Source organism: Ptychodera flava, chromosome 8 (assembly GCF_041260155.1).
Source record: "Ptychodera flava strain L36383 chromosome 8, AS_Pfla_20210202, whole genome shotgun sequence".
Classification (NCBI taxonomy): domain Eukaryota; kingdom Metazoa; phylum Hemichordata; class Enteropneusta; family Ptychoderidae; genus Ptychodera; species Ptychodera flava.
The window spans coordinates 42,303,329-42,327,350 of NC_091935.1; the positions used below are offsets into that span (position 1 = coordinate 42,303,329).

Below are 24,022 nucleotides of genomic sequence, written 5' to 3' on the forward strand. Positions count from 1 at the left end.
TACACCCTTCATATTCGGTATGATGGGAGACCTTATGACACCACATCCTGTACCTCATTAATTATGCGGTTAGGGTTAGGGTTAGGGTTAGGGTTAGGGTAGGGTTAGGGTTAGATTTCTTTGGTTGTTTTTGTTACCTCAGTGGTCCTTTGTGTTACCTGATGGTCCAAGGTGTCACCCGAGTGGTCCCAAGTGTTACCTGAGTGGTCCTAGGTGTTACTTAGAGTGGTCCTCAGTGTTACTTGACCCTTTTTTCAAAATTTTCCAAACGCTATAACTTTTTTGTTTATTGATCTTTTAAATTGAGCTTTTGTATAATAATAGAACTAATCTTATTTTATCTTGGATATCAAAATTTTTTCGGAATTCGCACAAGAAGTATTTTTTTAATTTTTTTTTAGCACTTTTTTCGACGTTTTTTTTGGCTCCCTTTTTGTTTTTGGTATATTTTCAGAACGCGAAAAGAGTTTTTAAAATCCATAAGTAGGATTGTTTGTTTTTGTATGCTCTATTCAAAAATGCTTGATTTTTCAAAATCCTCGCAAAATTACTAAAGTTATTACAAATTTTCTCTCTATGAGAGTTTGTGTGGAACAGCGCCGCCACACGATATTCTTTCGTTTTTTTGTGTTTTTGCTATAAAATCATAATGAACAAGTTTTTTTCATTTTTTTTTGCGGAAACATCTTAAACATCATGTATTCTTCCTGCTTACAGAGACCGGCTGCCGAAAGACGCTTCCATCATAGAGATCTGAGTTTTTCACATTTAATTTTTCAGGATATCTTATTAATTGGTAGTTAAGGTGTTTTGTGGAATTTTAACAACATACGAGTTCAGAAAAGTCATTTAAAACCCAACCCTAATTCCGGTAAGGGTTTCAAACTTCCCGGTTTCCGATTGAACTCAAAATAACTTCATCAGATTGCTCTGATGCTAACTAACGTCAGTGGTGTAAGAATACCATGGAATTCTGACGTTTAATTCAAGTTTTTTGTAAAAATATATAAAAAAATGACTCATATTTAGCCTGCACCGGTTTCTGTGAACTTTGACCTTTGACCTCAAAATTTGCATATGTTGTACTACCATAGCAACAAGTGCTGCAATTTTGGGTGACCTACTAAGTCATTAAGGTGAACTTTGGACACAAACCTGAAAACACAACAAATTTTGCCCGAAAATTCGTGCACTTTTTAGGACACCAAAATTCAAGGTTCTGAAAATTCAACGTTGCATGACGGGAATGACTCAAAATGTGCTCAGTGAACTTCAATTGAATCAATTTAGAGACGATGATTAAAATTTTGACTAAAATCGATCTACAAATGTAAGTTTGGTAGTACTAATTTGACAAAGTTCCGTGTTCTTTACTTTTTTTGATCTTTGATCTTTTACCTTCAAATTTGCATATTGTAAACAACAATTACTAAGTTGTCATTTTGTATGTTTTCATTGAAATATCTTATCGTTCACGTGAACTGTGAACCTAACCCTAACAGGTAGTCAAATCACACTATCAAATTCGGGCATGTTTTCACATACCTAAATCCAAGCGACAGCCATTTTAACTTTGCATGATGGGAATGAGTTGTAACTTGTGCAGTGGCTTTATATGAATATGATAAATTAGATTTATGTGAAAAAAGTTTAAAAATAGATAGTAAAAGTTCTACATGTAGGAATACCTGCATGTTTCACGTATGGCAGTTTCATTGACCTTTGACCTTTGACCCGGATTTTTTAATATCACATGTGTAATTTATCTGGCTACTATGTATACAAGTTTTGTTGCGATACTATTCAACTTTGATGTTTTGCAGCCATAAACTCAACACTATACCGAAATTTCAATGAAAGTCCCTTTACCTTCGAAAATTAAGGGTTAGGTGTTTCCACTTAATATTATGGGATATATCTGAAAATGACAGGAAATGTAAGTTTAGATGTCCGGAACGTCATATTGGTGGAAAAAGTTCGAACTTGAACATTAAAGTACTATAAAGTCCTCCCAAAGTCACATGTATGCTAGACTTGTTGACCTTTGACCTTTGACCTCCATTTTTTTTGTAAGGTCGGTAGAATTTTTTTATATTTTTAGTGAAAGTTTTGAAGCTTTGGTATAACGCTAACATGAAAAACTAGGCCAAATTAAATTGTTGCCAAAGAGGTTAGGGTTATTATGCAAATTAGGTGATTCTTTCGTTTTTATCCTATGTTAACCTATGGAGCAAAAATCGGTAAATTTGCGACCGCTACAAACATGCTAAATAGACTACGATCTTCAAAGCGCAACATGTTTTGAAAAGGCCAACATCTCTGCCTCAACATATTGAAGAACTAAGGTCATAGTTGTACAAACAAATAAACTGCAGTTGAACAAACAAAGCACTGTCAAAGCGATTTTCTCGTTTTTTCGCCGTGTTAACCTATGGGAAGAAAATGTCGAATTTTAGCGAAGTTTGCGACTATTACAAACACTTCATATTTTCACTTTAAATAATGGGAGAGTGCTGTAAATGACAGGATTTGCTCATCTATATGTAATTTAAAGTATACAAGTGCAAAAAACTAGATATTCGAAGATTTTATATAAGTCCGACATTACTATATTTTGATGTCGGGTCAACCATGTATGACCTTGACCTTTGACCTTTTTGTGTCGGACTTTTATTAATTTTCACGATTATCCTTCTGTCAAATTGTCATAAAAGTTTCGTTGTCCTGGTATAACGGGAAGGGCACAAAATCTACTTGCAACCAATGCCATGTCATCCGTATTTCCTTTTCGTCCTATGTTAACCTATGGGACGAAAAGTCGGGTTTTAGGAAAGTTTATGGTTAGAGGACGACCACCAAAAACCTACTAAATCGCGTTTAATCTTCAAAGTGCAACCTGTTTTGGAAAGGCAAGCATCTCTACTATAACATATCAAAGATTCAAGGTTATAAATGAACAAATAAACAAACTGGAGTGGAACAAACAAAGCAATGTCAAAGTAATTTTTCCATTTTTTGCCATGTAATCCTATGGGGAAAAAATGTGGGATTTTTAGGTAAGTTTTGGACCATTAGTTACGTACTTAAAGTGGTTCAATTTTATAAGTGCACCCTGTTTTAGAAAGACCTAGATCTCTGCTATAATATATTGACGATTTAAAGTCAAATCTGTAAAAATAAACAAATGGGCGTGGCACAAACAAAGTCCAGTGGAAATGGTCATATTCAATAACCAAGGTATTTTGCATATATAAGTTTTGAAAAATCATTTGACACACTTAACGTTATCCAATTTTAAAAGTGTTTTCAGTTTTACAAAGGATTTAATCAATATTTTACTATGCAAAAGAATCAAGCTCACCAATAAACAAGTAAACAAACAGGCGTGGCATAAACAAAGTCAGATAAATAAAAAAAATTCGCATTTTAACCAAAGTTTGTACCGTTATTTCGAACTCTTAACATACATATATTTCAAAAATGGTTCTTGTTTTACAAAAAACCAATATTTCTGCTACAGTATGTTAAAATTAGGACATCAAAACTGTACACAATAGTAAACAGCGGTGTCGCAAAGTTTCTACTAAAATCGGTTGTGACTCAGCCTCAGGAAGCACAAAATGGGTCAGGGTATGCTATCTTTAGGAGGTTAGGGTTGAAACGGGATGTACGTTAATTGAGAATTGGTAACCACCTTAAGAATTGCAATAAAAAAGTCTATAATTTGCTGAAATATCAAAGTCAAAACTGCACAAATACACAAACAGGAGTGGTCTAAAGAACGGTGACTAAACAAAGTGTATTCTACGGTCTATGCAAAAATCTCGTTTTTTAACAAAAGTTTGTAACATTAGTTGACACACTTATTATGCTTTAATTTCTTAAGTGTTTCCTGTTTTACAAAGACAAATGTCTTGGCTATAATATATTGAAGAACCAAAACAAAATATGCAAAAACAAACAAATGGGCGTGGTCCAAACAAAGTACAGTCAACACGGTATAAGTGTCATCACGTTCCAAAATCTGACGTTTTCATGTAAAGTTTGTCACACTGTTTGACAAACTTAACATGACTTAATCTTTCTTGCAAAAATCTTGTATGTTTTTTGAAACGATCTTATACGTACTTAAAATAGTCTGATTTCAAAAATGTTTCCTGTTTTGAATAGGCCGATAGCCGTGCTATAACCTGCAGAAAATATGAATAAAAAACTGTACAACAAAGGAAACAGTAGTGTCACAAAATATGTAGTTAAACCAATGGTGACTGAGACTCAGTGCATGAAAAAGTAGTGTTTGGGTATGCTATATTTAGGAGCTAAATGCACCCACTTCCGGTGCGTTGATTTCAAAGCAGTAACCAATTTTAGAAAGATAAGTATCAATTTGATAATATACTAGAACATCAAAGACAAAACTCTACAAATAAACAAACAACACTGCCATAAACAACGCAAAATATGCTGAGCGTATTCCGATTGACATAGAAAGTCTTGACTATTTGACCCATTTACCATCGCTTGATTTAATAAGCGATACTTGTTTTGAACAAACCAATATCTCTGCTATACCACATAGAAGAACCATTGTCATAACTGTGCAAATAAGTAAACAAGGGAGGCACAAACAAGGCACTGTTTTGCTTCAGATTTTAGCATGCACTGTCTATTGGTAACATAGAGGACCACTTTAGGTAACATAGAGGACCACTCAATGTAAGTCTATGGGTAACATAGAGGACCACTTCAGGTAACATAGAGGACCACTTGAGGTAACGTAAAGGACCACTCCAGGTAACATAGAGGACCAAGTGGTCCTCTATGTTACCTGGAGTGGTCCTTTACGTTACCTAACTGGTCCTCTACGTTACCCATAGACTTACATTGAGTGGTCCTCTACGTTACCTAACTGGTCCTCTACGTTACCCATAGACTTACATTGAGTGGTCCTCTACGTTACCTGGAGTGGTCCTCTACGTTACTTCACTGGTCCTCTACGTTACCGATAGACATTCATTGCAAAGTTTCAGTTTTTAACACATATTTACCGTTGCGATTAAATATACTTAATATACTACAATCTTAAAAGTGCAACCTGTTTTGGAAAGAAGAACACCTTCGCTTTACAACGCTGTAAAATAGCGAACAGTAGTGCCTCAAAGTAAGCATGTTAGACTGAAAAAAGTTATGTTTCCGATGGCAATACTCAAGAGCTCACTGTACCACTTTAATGTACATCGATTTTAAAATAGTAACTAGTTTCAGAAAGGCTAATATCCGTAATGTCTTACACTCATCAATCACCATAGTCAACGTTGAGCAATTAAACAAACAAGAGCGGTACAAACAAACTAATGTCGGTACGGTACTCATGACTTTGAGTGAAAAATACCGTTATTTTTTCTATGAGTTTACGACATTATTTGTCACACTTAACATCATTCAATTTTCATAGTTTTTCTTGATTTTGAAAGACCAATTAATAGGCTAAGGGAGCATTCGTTATTTACGGGGAGGGGGGGGTTGGTGGAAATCAGGGGGGGGTTGACTTTTACAAAACCGCTTTTTAGGGGGGGGTCAAATTTTACAATCAATGATTGAAGGGGGGGTCAAATTTTACAAAGGTTTGTATTGAGTTATGGAAAACAAAATTGACTTTGGAATTTCACCGAAATGTTGCTTGTGTAACCGATGTTTCGAGACGGCAGAATAATAACCGACCGAAGCTCAGCCAAATTTATTTCTCTGGCAGGGCCAACAAGTCCGAGACTGGCGTTAACCTCTCTAGAGCAGCAACAGAGCATGTAGCCCTGAGTACAGGTCTGTGTGTTCCTGGCGTATACGGCCTCCACCACAGCCCTGCAAAGGTCTGTGGAGACAACTGGGGTCTCTGCAGCGAGATTCAAAATGGGGATCTCCATGGGTAAACAACTTGTCAAGTATGTTATGTTTCAGAAAATGAGCGTTTTGGACGTTAGGAGAAGTCAATCGCATCTTTTCTGGGATTGGTTAGGAGGTAAAGGTAGGCAGGGAAAGGATTTTGCCCCAATAGAGCAGAATTTCGGCCAAAAGACCATTTAGTATTCATTGCGGTCCAGATCCAGGCCGCAGAGACCTCAAGTCTGTTCAAAGACCATTGCAGGGCTTTGGTAGAGGCCATATAATGCTGGAACACACGTGCACACACCTGTACGCAGGGCTACACAGCATGGGGCATGAAATGAGGAACCAACACACAGTCATATAATGTAACAAACAACTTCTGTATATTACTATATTGTGTCAAATATCGGGGTCTACATATAAAATAGTAAAACCGTACTTCAAAACTATAAATATTACTCCATGGTAACAGTAACCGTACTGATCGACCTCCCGACGGCAGGAGTCGAACACAATTTCAGAACAAAACTCCGTTCAAACCCTTTCTAAATGCTTAACAATTTCTATGGAAAACTTAACGTTACCGCAGAGGTACCTCAGACTTGACCACGCGGCTGGGAAACACAAATAGTTCACATGCGACTTAAACTAATGTTCGATGATGAGCACAATTGTAGTCCCGTGTAATGTCTGCACATGAAAGTCGGCGACAACACACGCAATTCACTGCTAAGCAGCGTCCAGTTCAGCTACCTCGGGAGCAGCCATCGTAGATCTTTTGTTTACTTCCGGTCGGGACATGCCAAACTAATCTGAAGTCTTCCTCTGCTAACTCCGCGCATCGACAAAAGTTCAATGGAACGATCATAAATAATGTTCTCATGACAATCTCAGACATCTGACTGAACTCATAAACGGAATAAAGTTCACAGTTAACACACAATTTGCTGCAGAAAGATCAGCTTTCAACTTGTGGTGATATTACAACCCTTTTCAGAATTAGAGCGCGAAGCCACTGCAGTGAACTGCAATAAAACTGCTTACACTAATTAGTTTCAGCTGTAGCCGTGGCCACTTTGGTGTTGAACAAGGCTACTTGATAAAGACAAAAAAGTGTGCTTGTACAAAGGCAAAACTAGCTCTGTCTGAGGCTCGAGTTGTAAATAAGAGTTTACGATTGGCACCCTGTGTTCAAGATTAAGATACAATGTAACATTACCATGCACTGGTCCATGTACAAATCTTTTTTATTTCAACTTCCCCAGACAAACTGTCTGCATGGGACATACAATGTTGTCGACTTTGCCAGCTGGCTACAGCTGAAACTAATTAGTGTGAGCAGTTTTATTGCAGTTCACTGCAGTGGCTTCGCGCTCTAATTCTGAAAAGGGTTGTATCATCTTAGCGTGCCAGTGCGTATATTGCAAATATACGGCACGGCTTTCACTTGTGTGAGCAATGTTCGTTCCATCAACTAAAGTAGAGGATGGCGTAGGGTTTAAATAAACAGTCCGATCCGCATAAAATTCGATCTCTGCCACTCACCGGTTTCTTTACATATCTGCTGACTTGAGTAAGACTCAAAATAGAGTAAAGAGCACACGCTGACACTCAAACCTTCCAGTGCCAGTGCAGCATGCAACGTAAAACACTCTCTGGAAAGTTTCCGTCTTGGACTCCCTAGGTATACAGTGATAACACACCAGAACTCCCAGGCAAAATAGAAAATACACAGGTCCTCCATACATAATCTATGAGAAGCTATGAATAATTTCTTTTAAATACAAAACTAGCTAAATCTGTGTATTTATAGACTCTTGATTATTGATATTAATGTACTTGATAAGACTAGGGTAGTTACCAGTGCATGTGTGACGAGAAATTTGATTTTGGAATATCACCGAATTGTTAATTCACTATCTTGTCAGAGGAAACTATGAATATTTTTTTCCATTACAAAACTAGTTAAATCTGTGTATTTATGTACGTTTGATTATCGATATTAATTTACTTGATTAGACTAGGGTGGTAACAAGTGGATGTTTGTGCAAGAAATTTGATTTTGGAATGTCACCGAAATGTTGATTCACTATCTTGTCTATATGGAAACTATGAATAATTTTTTTCCAATATAAAACTAGGTAAATCTGTGTATTTATGTACTCTTGATTATTGATATTAGTGTACTTGATTAGACTAGAGCGATTACAAGTTCATGTGTGTGCAAAAAATTTGATTTTGGCATTTCACCAAAAATGTTGATTCTCTAGTATGTGAGGAAAATTTTCAGCCCGGGCCACAGGGTGCGAAGGGTTAATGAATCAAATCTGATGAAATTTTTTTTCATGGGGGGGGGGGGGTCACATTTTACAATTGATGAATTGAGGGGGGTCAAATTTTAGAAATTTGATTTGGAGGGGGGGTCGCTTTTTACGTTTCATTTGTCGCTCAAATTCCACCAACCCCCCCCTCCCCGTAAATAACGAATGATCGCTAAATTATATTGACGGCCCAAAGTGAAAGCTATAAAAATAAACAAACGGGACAGACTTTAACAAGGCACTGTTCTGCTTAAGACTTTAGCATGCATTGTCTATGGGTAACATAGAGGACCACTTCAGGTACATAGAGGACCAGTCTAGGTAACCCTAACCCTAACCCTAACCCCTAACCCTAACCCTAACCCTAACCCTAATCGCCCTATTGGTTGGTACAGTTAATCAAAGCAATTGACGTGACATTGTGAAGTTGTTGAAAATAAACAGGCAAAAAAATAGCTAATCTGTGGCGAAATATTTGATTTCCGGTTGTATTGTTGTTGTCGTCTGACATTTTGTTCCCCCGGTAACGTTCGATTTTCCCACTTCCCCGGGGAGCCCCATCGTAACGTCATGACGTCACTTAGGGCTCCCCGAGGATCGTAATCGAACGCAGCCCAGATTTCGATTGATGATCTATAGAAAATGAATTGATACAAATTTTCGCCGTCGTCTGTCATAGCAACCGGTTTAACTGGCTGTGAGTGAGGTAAGAAATATGCTTTGCGGAAGACATACTTTTGGCCTGCATTGAAAGAGTTTCGTAAAAAAAATAAACAAGACGGCCTAGTATCAGGTCAGAAGCCGCAATTGTTGATAATTTTTGACAGACTATGAAGCACTCTCGGAACCAGTCTCCATACAGAGATTGTAGCGGCGTCGAAAATTAAAACATAGCTAGGGAGTCTCAGCAGTAGCAACACAAGAAATTTGCTGTACTTCAAGAACATGCTCTCAGTGTGAATAAAATCACAGAGAATTGTTGGTATAGGCTCAAACATTGTGGTATGATACTAAAACTTTAGAATACCATTCGTTCTGATTTGTATGATCAAGGATTTGTAAGTGACGTCTGGCAGAAAAGGCTAAAAAGCAAAGTAACATGTTTTGTTTCCTGTCATCTGAGTACATGCACATCATGACAATTTTAAAGTTTTTAAAAAATAAGAAATAGGTATGCTCAACTTAAAAAAAATGTACTGCAGACAAAATATGGACTTTGACATATCTAGGGTTATCTTGTGAACATTGTATTGTGAATGGAACTAACAGAAATGTAACATATACATTATGTGAATTCATGTTATGAATAAAATATTCTGTTCCACAAAGGTTCTGAACACTGAGTTGGATTCCCCAACTTTCACCATGAGTCTGCAAGTTGTTCAGCAATATCAGATGAAAATCAATCAATCAATCAATCAATCAATCTTTATTACTCAACTCACACTAGCAGAGAGTGTGGATGGTACATTCCAAAATTGGACAAAGTACAAAACTGAACACTTTCATGAGGACAACAAAGTATCCAAGTTGTACAATAAACAAACTGTTTAACACTGGGAAGGCTACTGGAGGGTCAGCACAAATCAGTGTTCTTCAAGAATATTGCAAGATCTAGAAAATTATACTCCATTACCCTTTTAAGGGCCGTTTCTTTTTGTGTGACACCGGAAAAAGTGGAGCAATCTATTCCACTTTCCTGTAACAATAAAACTCGTTCAGTGATAAACTTTTTACATTAGAATAATAAATGAAACTCATCATCTATTTCATTGCTATCACATCTGAGACAAAGTCTATCTTTCAAAGGCAATTTTGGCTGACTTTTCCTACCCAATTCAATATTTAAACTATGATCACTCAATCTAAATTTCGATAAAGCTCTGCGAAGAGTAAAGTTTGACAAATTATTTAAGTATTTTTCAAAATAAAATCCGGTCTTGAAAGTTCTATATGTACGCAATTTATTACCACCTCCATTTTTTCTTTAATCGTTTGACATATTCTCTCCCCAAGAAATCAAATACTCGCTTGATATCTTCCTTTTTAATTTCTTGTTTAACTGGGCATATAATGTCACTCTTAAGGAGTTGAAGACATTCACATGATTGTAACTTCCCAAATTACAAAGAATAAAATTTGCCCAAGGAGAATTTATATCTATGTTTTCTTGAAGTGCCTGTTTTAGAATATTATTTCCTGGTAAACTATTTAACCTACACCAATATTTAATGACAGACATATAAAGATTGATCTTTAATGGAAATCTGCCTAATTCTGCTCTTATCCCTTCAAGTGGAGTACGTTTACTCACTCCCAAGATAAATCTGTAATAAGACATACACAGACCTTCAAGGCAATTATCAATACTTGTAATTTCTGTTGCCCAGATTTCTGAAGCATAAGATAAAATTGGGACAATTAATGTATCAAAAATTTCCAAACAAAGCTTTGGGCTCAACATCTTTTCACTTAAAATTGACTTTTTGATACTGAATAAAGCTTTCATTGCTTTATTTTTAAGAGTAAACTGATTCTGCTTCAATTTTCCATTTGGTGTAAAAACTATACCTACATATGTATACTGATTTACAGCTTCAATTACATTTTTCTCATAATAAAATGACTTCTTTATTAAACGGTTGCCTTTATTGAAAACCATTGTTTTTGTTTTTTTAGTGTTTACGGAAAGACCCCAACTTTTACTAAAAGAATGTAACTTATTCAAACAATTCTGTAAACCTTCTGCAGATTTTGACATTAAAACTAAATCGTCAGCATATAAAATACAATTTAACTTAAGATCACCCATATCAACAGGAAAGTCAGAAATGTCACCAAATATATCTGGAAGATCATTAAGAAATATATTGAACAATGAAGGTGAAAGATTACAACCTTGTTTCACCCCCTGTGAAGAAAGAAACCATCCGAAATTTTGCTTGACGTTTTCACTTTATACTGAGTATTATCATACATGGACTTAACAACATTATAGAAATTACCCGTTATTCCTAATCTCTGCATTTTTAAAAATAAACCCTTTCTCCAAAAAGAATCAAAGGCCTTTTTGAAATCAACAAATGTCACATAAAGATGATTTGATGAATTTTTAGTCCCTTTTGTATGCTGGACTTGTGCATGCAACATCTCACTTTCCATAAATATCTGGAGACTTGCAAATTATGTACCATTAAACTTCAAAGATAGATATAACTTTGCCAATTATGTGCTCCAACAACTTGTAACTGAATTTTTGTGTTTGTCTTTGTGTATATCATGTGTATCAAAACTTGTGTTGTAGTCATGTTCATTTACATAAATTGCGCTGTTAAAAATACAGAGAGGATTTGCATGGTACCCTGGAATAAAAGTATAAAATGACTGCAGCTGGTTTTGCCTTGCAATGAGATAAATAATTCTAAGTCTGATGGAAATAGCGATTTTTTTTTGGCATAATGATTGCATACATGTAGAAATGTCAGGAAACATACTAGGAATATTGTCAATTTCATAAAACTTTCACAAATGATCCACTGAAAGGTGCTTTCATTGAAAAATATAAAACAAATACCATGTTACTGTGCTTGATTTTTAAAAGAGAATCATAATTGTATGTTTTTCTTTAAATAATAATTGATGCAAAAGTGCTGACTCAGCATTTTTTCACAATATTTAGTTCACATATTGACACCCGTTGATAGCGATGTCTGTCTGTCTGTCAATGTGCATGTCTGTCTGTCTGCCTGTCTGTCTGTCTGTCTGTTTACACAATAACTCAAAAATGCCTGGATGGATTCAAGTCAGATTTTGTACATAGGAACCATAAGCTAAGGGTAAGAACTGAATACATTTTGGTCTGTATTGCTTGCACATTAATGAAGTAATATGAAAGATCATTTCTTTTCGTACAATGGTTTCCTATGGAGACAGTAATGACAGTATCGACATAAATCAAGAAATACTGCACAAAATTTCATGAAACTTTCTGCTGATGACAATCTCAGAAGATTATGTTTATACTGTGTTATGTCAATTATCTGCTCATTTGCATATTTAATAAACTTTTGTAATTAGTGATATGACTCTGAAATTCCTACACCAAATTTGATGATACCTGCTATACATATTGATCTGATAGATATATAATTGTACTGAGAAGCATAGGGCAGTGTCAAGTTAATAAATAGTTCATTTTTATGTTTTATGAAGTTTTGTAATTCGTCATATAATTAATTGATGAAATCTCCTGCAGATATTGGACTGACAGATATCTGACTGTTGTATAGTATTTAATTATGTGAAGTTAATTAAGGTATCATTTACATATTTAATGAACTTTGTAATTAGGTATATAACTCTAAAATTACGTATACGGCACCAAATTTGGTGAAACCTACTACAGAAATTGATCTGATAAATATCTAATGGCACATGAATCACTGAGCAGTGTCAAGTTAATTAAGGGTTCATGTGAATATTTAATTATTTTTGTAATTAGTGATATTACTCCAGAATTACAGCATTAAATTTGATGAAACGTGCTACATGTGTTAATCTGATAGATATCTAATTGTCCCATGAAGTATTGAGCGGTGTCAAGTTAATAAACAGCTCATTTGCATATTAAATAAAGTTTTATAATTAGTGATTTAACTCTGAGAGTACTGTATGAAAGTTGATGAAACCTGCACTTATAATGATAAATAGATATCTGACCGTTCTGTGAAGTGTACTACTATTAATGAACCTGCTGTAAAACACATGAGCACAAACAGTTCACATCTGGTTATTACAATAAATAAGGGTACTGTGGCATCTTTGTTATTTGATGAGTAACTTCATACATGATGTTTATATCAGAAAAACTACATGTACACGATACTTGAGAATCAACAGCGTGATGAAATAACAATATTTTATCCACCATGGCTATCGTTTTCTTTGAAAAGTTCAAATTTGCAATAAAGTCATAAGTGTATAGAGCTAAAAATCATGGGGTAATGGATAATTGAATGTAAAAATATGTCAAACAGTAGATTGGGAACAGCAATTTCACAAGTTACACAATATGTGATTTCCAGAAAATTAATGTTCATGGTATTGGGTAGGCCCCCCCTCCCCACCTTAAATGTCTGTACCTGCTATGAGTCAAACATTTGCCAAATTTTTACATATGGGAAAGTAATTCTGAAAAAATGAGACAACTTGTATAGTCAGTGAACACACCCAGCTTTGCATATACTTATTATATTATTTCTTTCTCTGAGTACTTGCTACTAGTATATAATGTTTTTACATATAGGAAAGTAATTCTGAAAAAGTGAGACAACTTGTATAGTCAGTGAACACACCCAGCTTTGCATATACTTATTATATTATTTCTTTCTCTGAGTACTTGCTACTAGTATATAATGTTAAAAATAACTTGGTGACATTTACAACCAAAGTGTTTGATATGGACCACTGATATAACAACATCTGGGATAAGTAATCATCAAAACAGTCATGAAATGGCTATAAAAGGGCTCATTTAAAGTGGACATAATGAAAGAAGTAATCATGTTTAATAATTAACTTTTTTTCAGAAATTTACATTTCAAGAACATAAATAGTGATAACAGACAACATTTGGGAAAGTAAGAATACTAGCAGGCTATTTTTACAGTGCATCTAAAATATACACAAATGGGACATTCATTGCATATTTTGGAACCAATGCTCTCTCTTCATAAAACTATAAAACATGATTTTGACAGACTTAATAGATTATAATGATTTTTTGAATGCATGAGTAATGTACATTTTGCTATTGTTGGTAAATCATAAATAAAGGATGGTAAAAATTCAATCTCATTTCATGATATATGGGGCAAATGAGCTTTTATGGCTTCTTAATTGTAACTCTGAAATGTGTTGTTATATCATTCGTTACAATGTAAATGACCTTCGTATTGTACCTGCAAAGTATGAAAAACTTGTCAGACTGCATATTTCCTAGTACATAAGCATGTACATATATTTTAGGGGGGGGGGGGGCATGGAAAAAACCCAGGAATTTACAAGGGGGAGCCATGGAAAAAAAAATCACAAGGAAAATAGAAAATCCTCTAGGCCCCCTGGAAATAAATTCTGAACACTCTTTAAGTTTCTGCTGGTAACACCATGGGGGAGGAAAAACAAACAAATAGACGAAAATTAAACAAACATACAAACAAGCATAAAAATATATAAATAAATAGTGAACACACAGACAAACAAAAACAAATAGATAGACAAACAAACAAACATACAATGTCATAGAATTATGAATAAATAACAAACATGCACAAAAATGTACTCACATATGCATATTATATGTATATATATATATATATATATATATATATATATATATATATATATATATATATATTGTTATGTAGGTCATTTCCCCCACACTCATGAGCTGAGTTTAATTAGTCTAGAACATTCACAAGGTCACAGTCCTTCATGACCTCACGACTTTTAATTCAATGAATGTGTTTGGAACAATGTTCTGGAAATTTAGTTAGTTCTGAAATGTCAATAAAATTCTAGATTGTTCTTATATGCTCTTATATAACCACATGAGTATAAATAGGGGACTGGCACAGCTTGCAGTCAGACATTTTGGATCGTGTCTCTTGTGTGTTACTTCAAAACTTTGGAAACTCCAGCAGTATTAATTTCAAGACTTTTCAAGACCTTCACTGCCATGCTGGATTTATACTGTGGACTGTGGACTTTGTGCAACTTCAAGCCTGCAAGCCAAAGGACTCTTCATTCATCCGGCTAATTGTACAACTCTAAAACTGGACCTTTGCCGTCCCAGCTGATATAAGTAGCCTGTACACTTTTACAGTTTGTATTCCATCCTTTGACTTAGCGATTAGTTTTATTTTTGTAATAAATTTCGTTTTAAACGGAAATTGCTGAGTTCACCTTTTGTTCGTTTTCTCTCACGGAACAAAATATATATATGTGCATGTGGTACTGCCTTTGCATGTTGAATATGTTAAATGAGCTGTTCAGTCAATCATTTCAATCTTTTCTTAATATGCTGTTGTGTCATACACTCACACACATATATATATATATATATATATATATATATATATATATATATATATATATATATATATATATATATATATATATATATATATATATATATATATATATATATATATATATATATATATATATATATATGTAACCGGGTAATTAAACTGACCTTGAATGTAGCCAGCCAATTAAACCCGACCAAGGTTCATATCACACAATAAACAAACCAGGAAAGAATGATTATCGTACAATTTGCGTTGCAGTTTATATTAAGGTTTATTTCACTACAGCTAAAATCTCTACTACTAATGATAATAATAATAAAAGAATAAAAACACTGGTCTACAATGATTAAAACTAATAGCAGTATTACTGGAAAATAATTTCCAGGCGCAAAATCTAAAGTTCATCCACCATAATAAAGTTCCAGATAATTCTAAAATGGCTGTTGTCTAGGTTCATTCACTTAGCTATTGTTTATATGGCTTTACAATGGCTTCTCCTTGAGTTGTAGGTCAATGTCCGTCCTGTTGCTATGACGATGACAGTCTATCCAATAGGAAACTACGTTACACACACAGAGTCCCTCCAGACGCTCCTCCCTGGGGATTTGGTTATTCCAACCCTGGTAGCAATAGTCGAGTTGATGATTGATACGATCCAGGCACTCCTTGCTGGCTCCTAAATCAGGCCACACAAGATAGGAACACATGCAGTGTATCAGCAATTCATTAACTGGATCTCCTCTGTAAGCACAGTCATGTAAAAGACCAATGGCAGTTATGTAAGCGTTTCCTTCTGTTTACACAATCTCATTCAGGATGAGACTAAGTCAACATGATAGCAAATACACTGTACAAAAATCCCATGAAACAAAGAACTAAGAATCACAGAAAATTTCCTTCAAAATCAGAAAATCCAAATTTCAACATGTTAAATAAAACTTCACTACTATCATAAAGTACTACTAGAATAACACTAACTACAGAATAACAACTTAGAAACTTTTCCACGTTAATTGGGAAAACACATGGTCCTTCCACGTCTCAGCTTGAGGGGTGTGTCTCACACTTTGAGACTTTTAAAAGTTCATTGTTTTCAATACCAAAGCCTTCAAATACACATACCTGTAAGCACAGTCATGTAAAAGACCAACCACGTTGTCTGGGAATTTTTCTTGGTAGTAAAACGGATAATAATTCTTAAACGTACGTCCACACCAAAGTACTGTCTTCAAGCAGTGAAAATCAGTTGAGCATTGCAATGCATTGTGGGCGAAGACGCTATCAATGAAATTCCACACATGTGTCATCACACTCAAACAACACGCAGTAGATCTAATCACATGACTTACAATCGTAACCGGGGTTACACAATATATATATATATATATATATATATATATATATATATATATATATATATATATATATATATATATATATAGATACCATATATATACCGTATATATATACCGTATATATATAAATACTGTATATATACTGTATATATATATATGTATATATATATATATATACAGTAATATATATATACCATATATATATGTATGTATATATTTATTTATCTATTTATATATATGCATGTGTGTATATATTTGTTTGTTTATCTGTTTGTATGTCTGTTACTTATTCAATGTTCTATGATATTGTATGTTTGTTTGTTCATCTATTTGTTTTGTTTGTCTGTGTGTTTACTATTTATTTATGTAATTGTATGTTTGTTTGTATGTTTGTTTACTTTTTGTTTGTTGATTTGTTTGTTTTTTCCTTCCCTTTTTTCTATTTTCATCCACAAGTTTGTATAATGCAGGCTTTCTTGATTTGAATGACAGAGAAAAGTTTATGCATATCTTTACTCACAAAGATAAATTACCACTTACAAAATTTAATTTTTGTACTTTAGTTCCATCCTGAGCAGAATGCAGCTTCATCCAGTGTTGTTGAGTTTTGTAATATTTGCCTTGCCACACTCCCTGAGCTGAGTGTGTTGTTGAGCAATAAAAGTAAATTCCCTTATGAAAATGAAAACTGTGCGGTAGCTCTGCTGTAGACTAGCGGCAGCTCTGCCGTAGAGTTGCTGCACTAGTGCTGCACAGGAAAGCTGTGCAAGAGAGGCTGTGCAGGAAAATGCAGCTAGCTGCACAGTTTCTGCACAGTGTTAATCTGAGCAGAAACTGTGCAGCAGGAGACAAAACTGTGCAGCTTCTGTGCAATAATCTCCATACTGTACACCTTGTGTGCGGCAAATGTAAAATGTGTACAGCTTGTGTACAACAGACCTTGAAGTGTGCAGCTTGTGTGCAGCAGGCCATCAAAGTGTGCAGCTTGTGTGCCAGAAATGACATTACGTGTACAGATTGTTATTGGTTATTGCTGCAAATATGGAGCAACACATGATGGGCACATTGCCGACTATTTCATTACCGGGAGTACAGTGTACCATTGCACTTCGTGACCAGTCATATTCAAGAAAACAAAACTGACCTTTCATTATATTTTGCATTCATTTATTTTTATAACAGACAATCCAACTTTTAAATTATAAAAACTGTTAGATAATGGACAGCTTTTAAAGCACAGTTCAGCTGGTGAAAGCGACACAGGCCTAAACTCAACAACATTGCAGGATGATGGATATAAAGAGTACATCTGTATTACAGCAGTGACATGTAACATCATTAGATGAGTACCCCCTTCGACGATCTGGTTTGGTAAATCAAGGTTCAATCGACAACTGAATTTTTAGGAAACAAATTTTTAAAACAGGGACTTGTCTGACTTGCAAGTTAAACTCTGTATTTCTGCGAGTGATACCAAAATGCACTGAAACAGTTTCGAACGAAATCTATGATGGTCTGTAACTTGTGTAAGGACGCGTCGTAGACTTTTGTTACTACAAATCTGTACCTTAAAAATGTCGACAGATGAGAACTTTTCATTGTAGAAACAAACAAATAAACTTCAATATCGCAGGACCCGCTACTAGTACCTTGGCTCCAAGCAGGGCCGTGGACGTGCTCAGACGCTATAGCAGTGTATACAGTATACGGTACGTACGTACGTACAGTGCCCAGCACTGGAAGCAAAGTCTGTGTCCTGTCATCGCTAACAAAATCTCGCTTTCTGTTATGACTGGATTGATATTCAATGCTTTTGTCCATGTTTTCAGCGTTAGATAATTGCCGAGCACAATTTTGGGGTGTTTCACACCCCATCCCGACCGCTGTACGAAAATCCAATACGCTGCTTCGCCAACGTCCAGCAGCGCTGAGCTGCAGCCGACATGTTTACACTCTGAGGTCACGGTTCATCAAGTTCAGTTCGCGCATTGATATTGAATCTTCGTGTTGAAAGAAATTTTACTCTATTTTGAGTCTTTCTATGATGAAAATAACCAGTTTCATTATACTTGTAAATTGGGTGCTCTATCAAGTATAAAACATAACGGATTGGTGAATAATGTAGAGTCAATTCCAACGTTTAAAAACGGGACTACATTATAAATCGCGTAATGATTTATAGATCGCACTTCCGTTAACGTCATGAGGCTTGATCGGCGCGAAGTTAGATTTTGGTACCATCGGCTGTGTACTTGTTGTTAGGGAGTTATCTAGTGGACAATTTCGTGATCTTTCTATGGAATCGCCAGGCAAATGATATCACAGTGTTGGAAAAACGTGTGTACAGCACCAGAGATAGACGAGTTTCAAAATTTGTTAACGCGAACAGCAGTAAAAATGCTCACTATGTTTTCTAAGTATGTACACACGGTTCGGAGAGACCTGCAACCGGAACCGGGATCGAATCATCCAGCCTCTCCGAGCAATTCTCAAATGTACCGGTAAGTCAATGTACCGTCCGTCTGTTCATCGCTATAACGTTCTGTAATCGTTGCATTGCTATGTTTAGCTACAGATAAATTTTCGTTGAGTACTGATTCATACTGAATTCACTTTCGTTTCACAACAGTTAATTTTGCAGATTGTCGCCCGTCGCCGCCGTTGGTATGTAAACAACATAGGGCGAGCTGTCCGCTGTTTGACATTTGATCATTATTAATTTAATAATCATAAATGTATATGCATTTTTTTGCTTCAAGTTTTCAACTTGTTTGTCTCTTTTCAAATAATTATTGATGTCTTTCATCAAATTGCGATGTTTAAATGTGTGGTCAAACGGTAAAGACTTATACTCTTCCCTGAACGATTTGTATTTTTCAGAATGCATAGTGAGGAAGGGACAAGAAATTCAGAGAACAGAAAGCAAAATCGCAGCCTATGACAGTAATGTAAATGTTACATGAAACTTCTCGAGTCAAAAGAAATTCTCTTGAAGATACTTGTGGCATGAAATGAACATGGCATTTAAAATAAATCGTACCACAATTTGAATTTAATCTTTTTTTCTCTATGTCTTTTTATTTAACAATTACTTTATTTGCGCTGACCATTTTTTCTTGTGAAACTGGTATTTCAGAGCTTAGTTGGATAAAACACATCTTGTGCTTTCCACAGTCTGTCAGGTTTTCAACGGTGTCACCGTCATGGTGTCACTAACAAAATAACATTGGCCATGTTTACACACAGTGGTTTACACAAGCGATTTTACAACTTCTGTGTACATATCTGAGCTGAACGTATTATATGGTTGGAAAAGATAAAAACGTTGAAACTTATGGTACAATACAAGAAATTTGCTGTCACTTAATTGTGTTGCTTCTTTGGTTTTCAGTATCTATCGTCTATTTAATAATGTATTTCGTTTTCTTACTGTTGCTGAAATTGGTAAAAGTTTATCCCACAGCTGACTGCTGTTGAATTATGCCAACTTATGAAGGAAAGTTTGCATTGTGTAGTTTACGGCAAATCTGCAGTAACATGCAAAATAATTTGCCGCAAATTTTACCCACTCCTGGTAGCTGTCCTGCAAGATGCCACAATTTTCTGTGAAGTTCCTGCACAGTCTTTCATGTACTCTGTAGTTCAAAGGGCTATTGTGCAAACACAGGCTTCCACATTTCCAACACAAAGTTACTGCAGTTACTGTTTTCAGCATCTCTTGCATTATATATTTGCTCAGTGCAGCTAATGTGTATAATGCGAAAGAATCACCTTACAGCAAAGACGCTGCAACTTGTTGTATTGTTGCACAGTTCCTGCACAAAGCTACCGCACAGTTACTGTTTTCATTGCTTCTTGCACCTGTGCGGCAGCAACTAATTTGCATGAGAAAAATCGCCTTACAGCAGAGCTGCCGCAACCAGAACCTGCTGTATATTGCTGCACAGTTCCTGCACAAAGCTGCCGCACAGTTACTGTTTTTATCATTTCTTGCGCCTGTGCGGCAGCAGCTAATTTGCATGCGAAAAGTCGCCTTACAGTTGAGTTACAGTAATTGTCTGTTGCACTAGTGCCGCACCTGTGCAGAACACTGTGCAGCAGGCTAAAATTTTCATAAGGGAAGTTATCGAATCACTGGTCCGGGAATAACAGTCGTCGCGTACGCGTGTGATGCGAAAGTACGCATTTCGAGGCGCGTGGCAGGTCGCGTGTGGATGCGTGTTGCATGCGTCCACTGGCCAGCCACCAGTCGTGTGCCCATGCACACAGACTTGATATTCAGTTTACGCTTGTTTCGGCAAAGACTAGATGGTTCAGACATGCAAGACAGACATCGCCCATCGCTGTCTGATTTTGAGATATTTTAGGTAGCGAAACAGTTACATTGTTGCATTGTTACATTGTTAACCAAGGAAATATTGCTACAAAGTATGATTTGGAACGCTGACCTCGCTGTATGACCCCAGTTTTGTAGGCTTATTTGTGCGAGCTCAAACCGGCTATGATTGCCCTTTGACGAAACTATAAATAATTTTTTCCAATACAAAGAGAAGTAAATCTGTGTATTTATGTATGAATGATTATTCATATTAATATATTCGATAATGCTAGGGTGGTTATTAAAGGATTGTGTGAAAGAAATTCGATTTTGAAATTTCACTGAAATGCTGATTCACTATACATGGTTGTCTATGACAGAAGTCACTATACATGGTCGTATATCAGAGAACTGTGATAAATTTTTGGCAATATAAAATATAAAACCAAAAACATCTGTGCATTTATAGACATTGGATGATTGATATACACTTTACGATCTGTCCCATATTTTTATCTCTTGTCTTCAATCAGTTTTAACTGTTTTAATGTGTTTAATGTGCATTAAAATGTATCATTTTGGTTTATTCTAGTAATTACACCCCGCAAAAGTGAGCCCTCTAGTGACAGCTATAGTATTAAGGTTTGCCATTCTCCTGTTGCCGTTGAGCGATGCACTCGTCTCAGTGTTCATCGTCGTGTTTTTTCTGTCTTCTTTTTCATACCGACAGTTTAAAGAACGAACGAAGTCTTCTGTTTCCAATATTCTGGACGGTCGTTCCTTTTCCTGATATCAACGTGGCAAACGAAGCAACATCGGACATTCATGAGAGTTCAGAAGTTCCAGAAGTAATTAACGCACTCGACACAGTCATGAGGTCGACCTAGCTGCAGTACAGTAGCTTGAGGTTTTGCCTGGGTCATGTGTAACGTTCACTGTCATCTATAGTTTGGCGTGTAATTTTACGGAGAATACAATAAATGTCTGGAAACTTATTACAGCCTAAATCTAAATATTTAACATTATTATACACCTACTGCCGTAACCTATGGGAGTTTGACCGTCCAATAATAGTCGCGCCAGCGGCTTACTGACTACGCATGCGCTTATTCATAATATACTATGCGAGTAACCGGAAGTGTACCCTTCTTTCTCATGATGGGCGCCGCCATGTTTTTTTTTTTTGAGTACTCGTAAATAAACAAATACGAAACAAAGTACTATGATATAACATGCCTTTTATAAAATATACCTCTTTTATTAGCCAGTAAATGTTATTATACACCTTGTCGCTGATACAAAGTATCGTTGATATAGATAAACGGAGAAAACTGTCGTGCATATGAACGGGGGCATACGCAAAGAATGCTGGGATTGAATTATAGAAGAGCGCCCCCTGTGTCAATAATTAGATTCAAAAATTGCAAGTTTTTAGACGGAACGCTATAGTTTTCAGCTTGCAAGTGGAAGGTGGGCAGTGCGGTTACCATTGCAATGATAATTATTGCATAATACGTCCCTTGTTTAACGCCATAGGCTGTTATCATTGTAAAAATTGCCAATTTTTGTCTAAAATTTTTACACGCTACAGAAAATCTATACCTGCCCTGCTGCAGGGTTTGACGTCGTGTAAGTACGTGAACTGCTTTCATCAGAGGGAAACTGGGCATAGTTGTCATATAAACGTTTATGAAGTAACAATTACAGTTTATCATGAATCAATACAAATAACATTGCCAACCCCCTGGCGCGACACCAAGGGCTGAGCCCTATATAATATTAATCTTTACGGCCAGTGATAAGGGTTTTGCGTACCGAGGTTGTACGGCGGAAGGGCCCGAGCGTGCGAGGGCCCGTACGCCGTACGACCGAGGTCCGCAAACCCGTATCTGGGCCGTAAAGGTTTTATCATATACCTCATTGAACGGTTGTGATTTCTTTAAGTATTTATCAATAACATTTTGTTAAAGATATGGGCGTAAATTAAAAAAAAAATCGTGAGCCACGCAACTTTGCGGACTAATATGTACGATGTTGTCATTTGTTCTGTTGTGGAACGCGTCACGAGCTTGTTCTATGCGAACGCCTACAGAATGAGCACAGATGAGTAGTTGATCCTGCCACAGTCCCTCGTGGGCTATTCAGCTCTGGGACTATTCGCCCCATTGACGAGTCACAGTCGCTCGAGAGCTATTCAGCTCTGGGACTATTCGCCCCATAGACGAGTATACAGAAGGGGTATTTCTCGCTTCTGTATACTCGTCTATGGGGCGAATAGTCCCAGAGCTGAATAGCTCTCGAGCGACTGTGGACGAGTGTACAGAAGGTTGTTTCTCGCTTCTACACTCCAGTGCGGACGCAGATATGCGATTTTTCCGTTGTTGCTAAGCATGCTTATGCCAAATTCCATCGTTGCCAAGGGGTCCTGGCGTGCGCTTTAGAGCAACATCAGACTGACTGGGCGACGGTTCAGGTAGGTGGAGCTCTCCAAATTTTCGTTTAATTTCGCCAAGTAAGTTTGAGATCGAATATTTTAAGTAATCTTATTTTAAGAATACTGGTCTCCGATCAAAATTGACCGTTCATGCAGTAATCCTCCTCTAAATAATGTAAATATGCCCAAAGAAAACTGACATTACTGACGATAGTGGATTGCATCGTTAGGAGAAAGTTGTCGGTATTATGTTCTGCTTTCTGATGTTAACATTTTCGTATCACGGCCTTATCTTGAACAATTTTGGTAATTTCCGTAACAGTTTGTGTATAGGAATAGATTTTGTAAATATCGCTTCTGGAGGAGGTCATTTGACAGTACGATAGCATATGAAATGCAGACACCTGAAAACCGGAAGTACATTAACTTTCCAGGTGATATAATTGATGATAACTTCGTTCACAATATTCATATTTAGTATCACGGTCGTTTAATCCAGTTATTTGTTAGGGAAGCATTAAGTTGATAATCTTCTGTCGCTTAATTTATTATCATGCAGAATAGCTATAACCGTCGCGGTATTTCAAAAGCAATACCATGCAAGTTACCCTCGAGCCACA

At 36.1% G+C, this 24,022-nt stretch overlaps 1 protein-coding gene and 2 long non-coding RNA genes across 3 annotated transcripts in view; 2 read left to right on the top strand and 1 right to left on the bottom strand.

Moving 5' to 3' along the window:
- Positions 1–21,819, top strand: part of LOC139139382 (ankyrin repeat domain-containing protein 13C-like) — a 314,195-nt gene extending 292,376 nt beyond the window's left edge. Inside the window, exon 11 of the mRNA XM_070708284.1 lies at positions 21,699–21,819. Coding sequence (XP_070564385.1) covers positions 21,699–21,703 — 5 coding nt within the window. The 3' untranslated portion in view covers positions 21,704–21,819. The remainder of the gene's footprint in view (positions 1–21,698) is intronic.
- On the bottom strand, positions 15,548–16,647 carry LOC139137987 (uncharacterized). Its single transcript, XR_011553525.1, has 2 exons — positions 16,418–16,647; positions 15,548–15,971 (listed from the first exon to the last, which is right to left on the bottom strand). It is a non-coding gene; the product is annotated as an uncharacterized lncRNA (long non-coding RNA).
- Positions 18,977–19,706, top strand: LOC139139383 (uncharacterized). Its single transcript, XR_011553788.1, has 2 exons — positions 18,977–19,151; positions 19,531–19,706. It is a non-coding gene; the product is annotated as an uncharacterized lncRNA (long non-coding RNA).
- Positions 21,820–24,022: the final 2,203 nt, after the last annotated feature.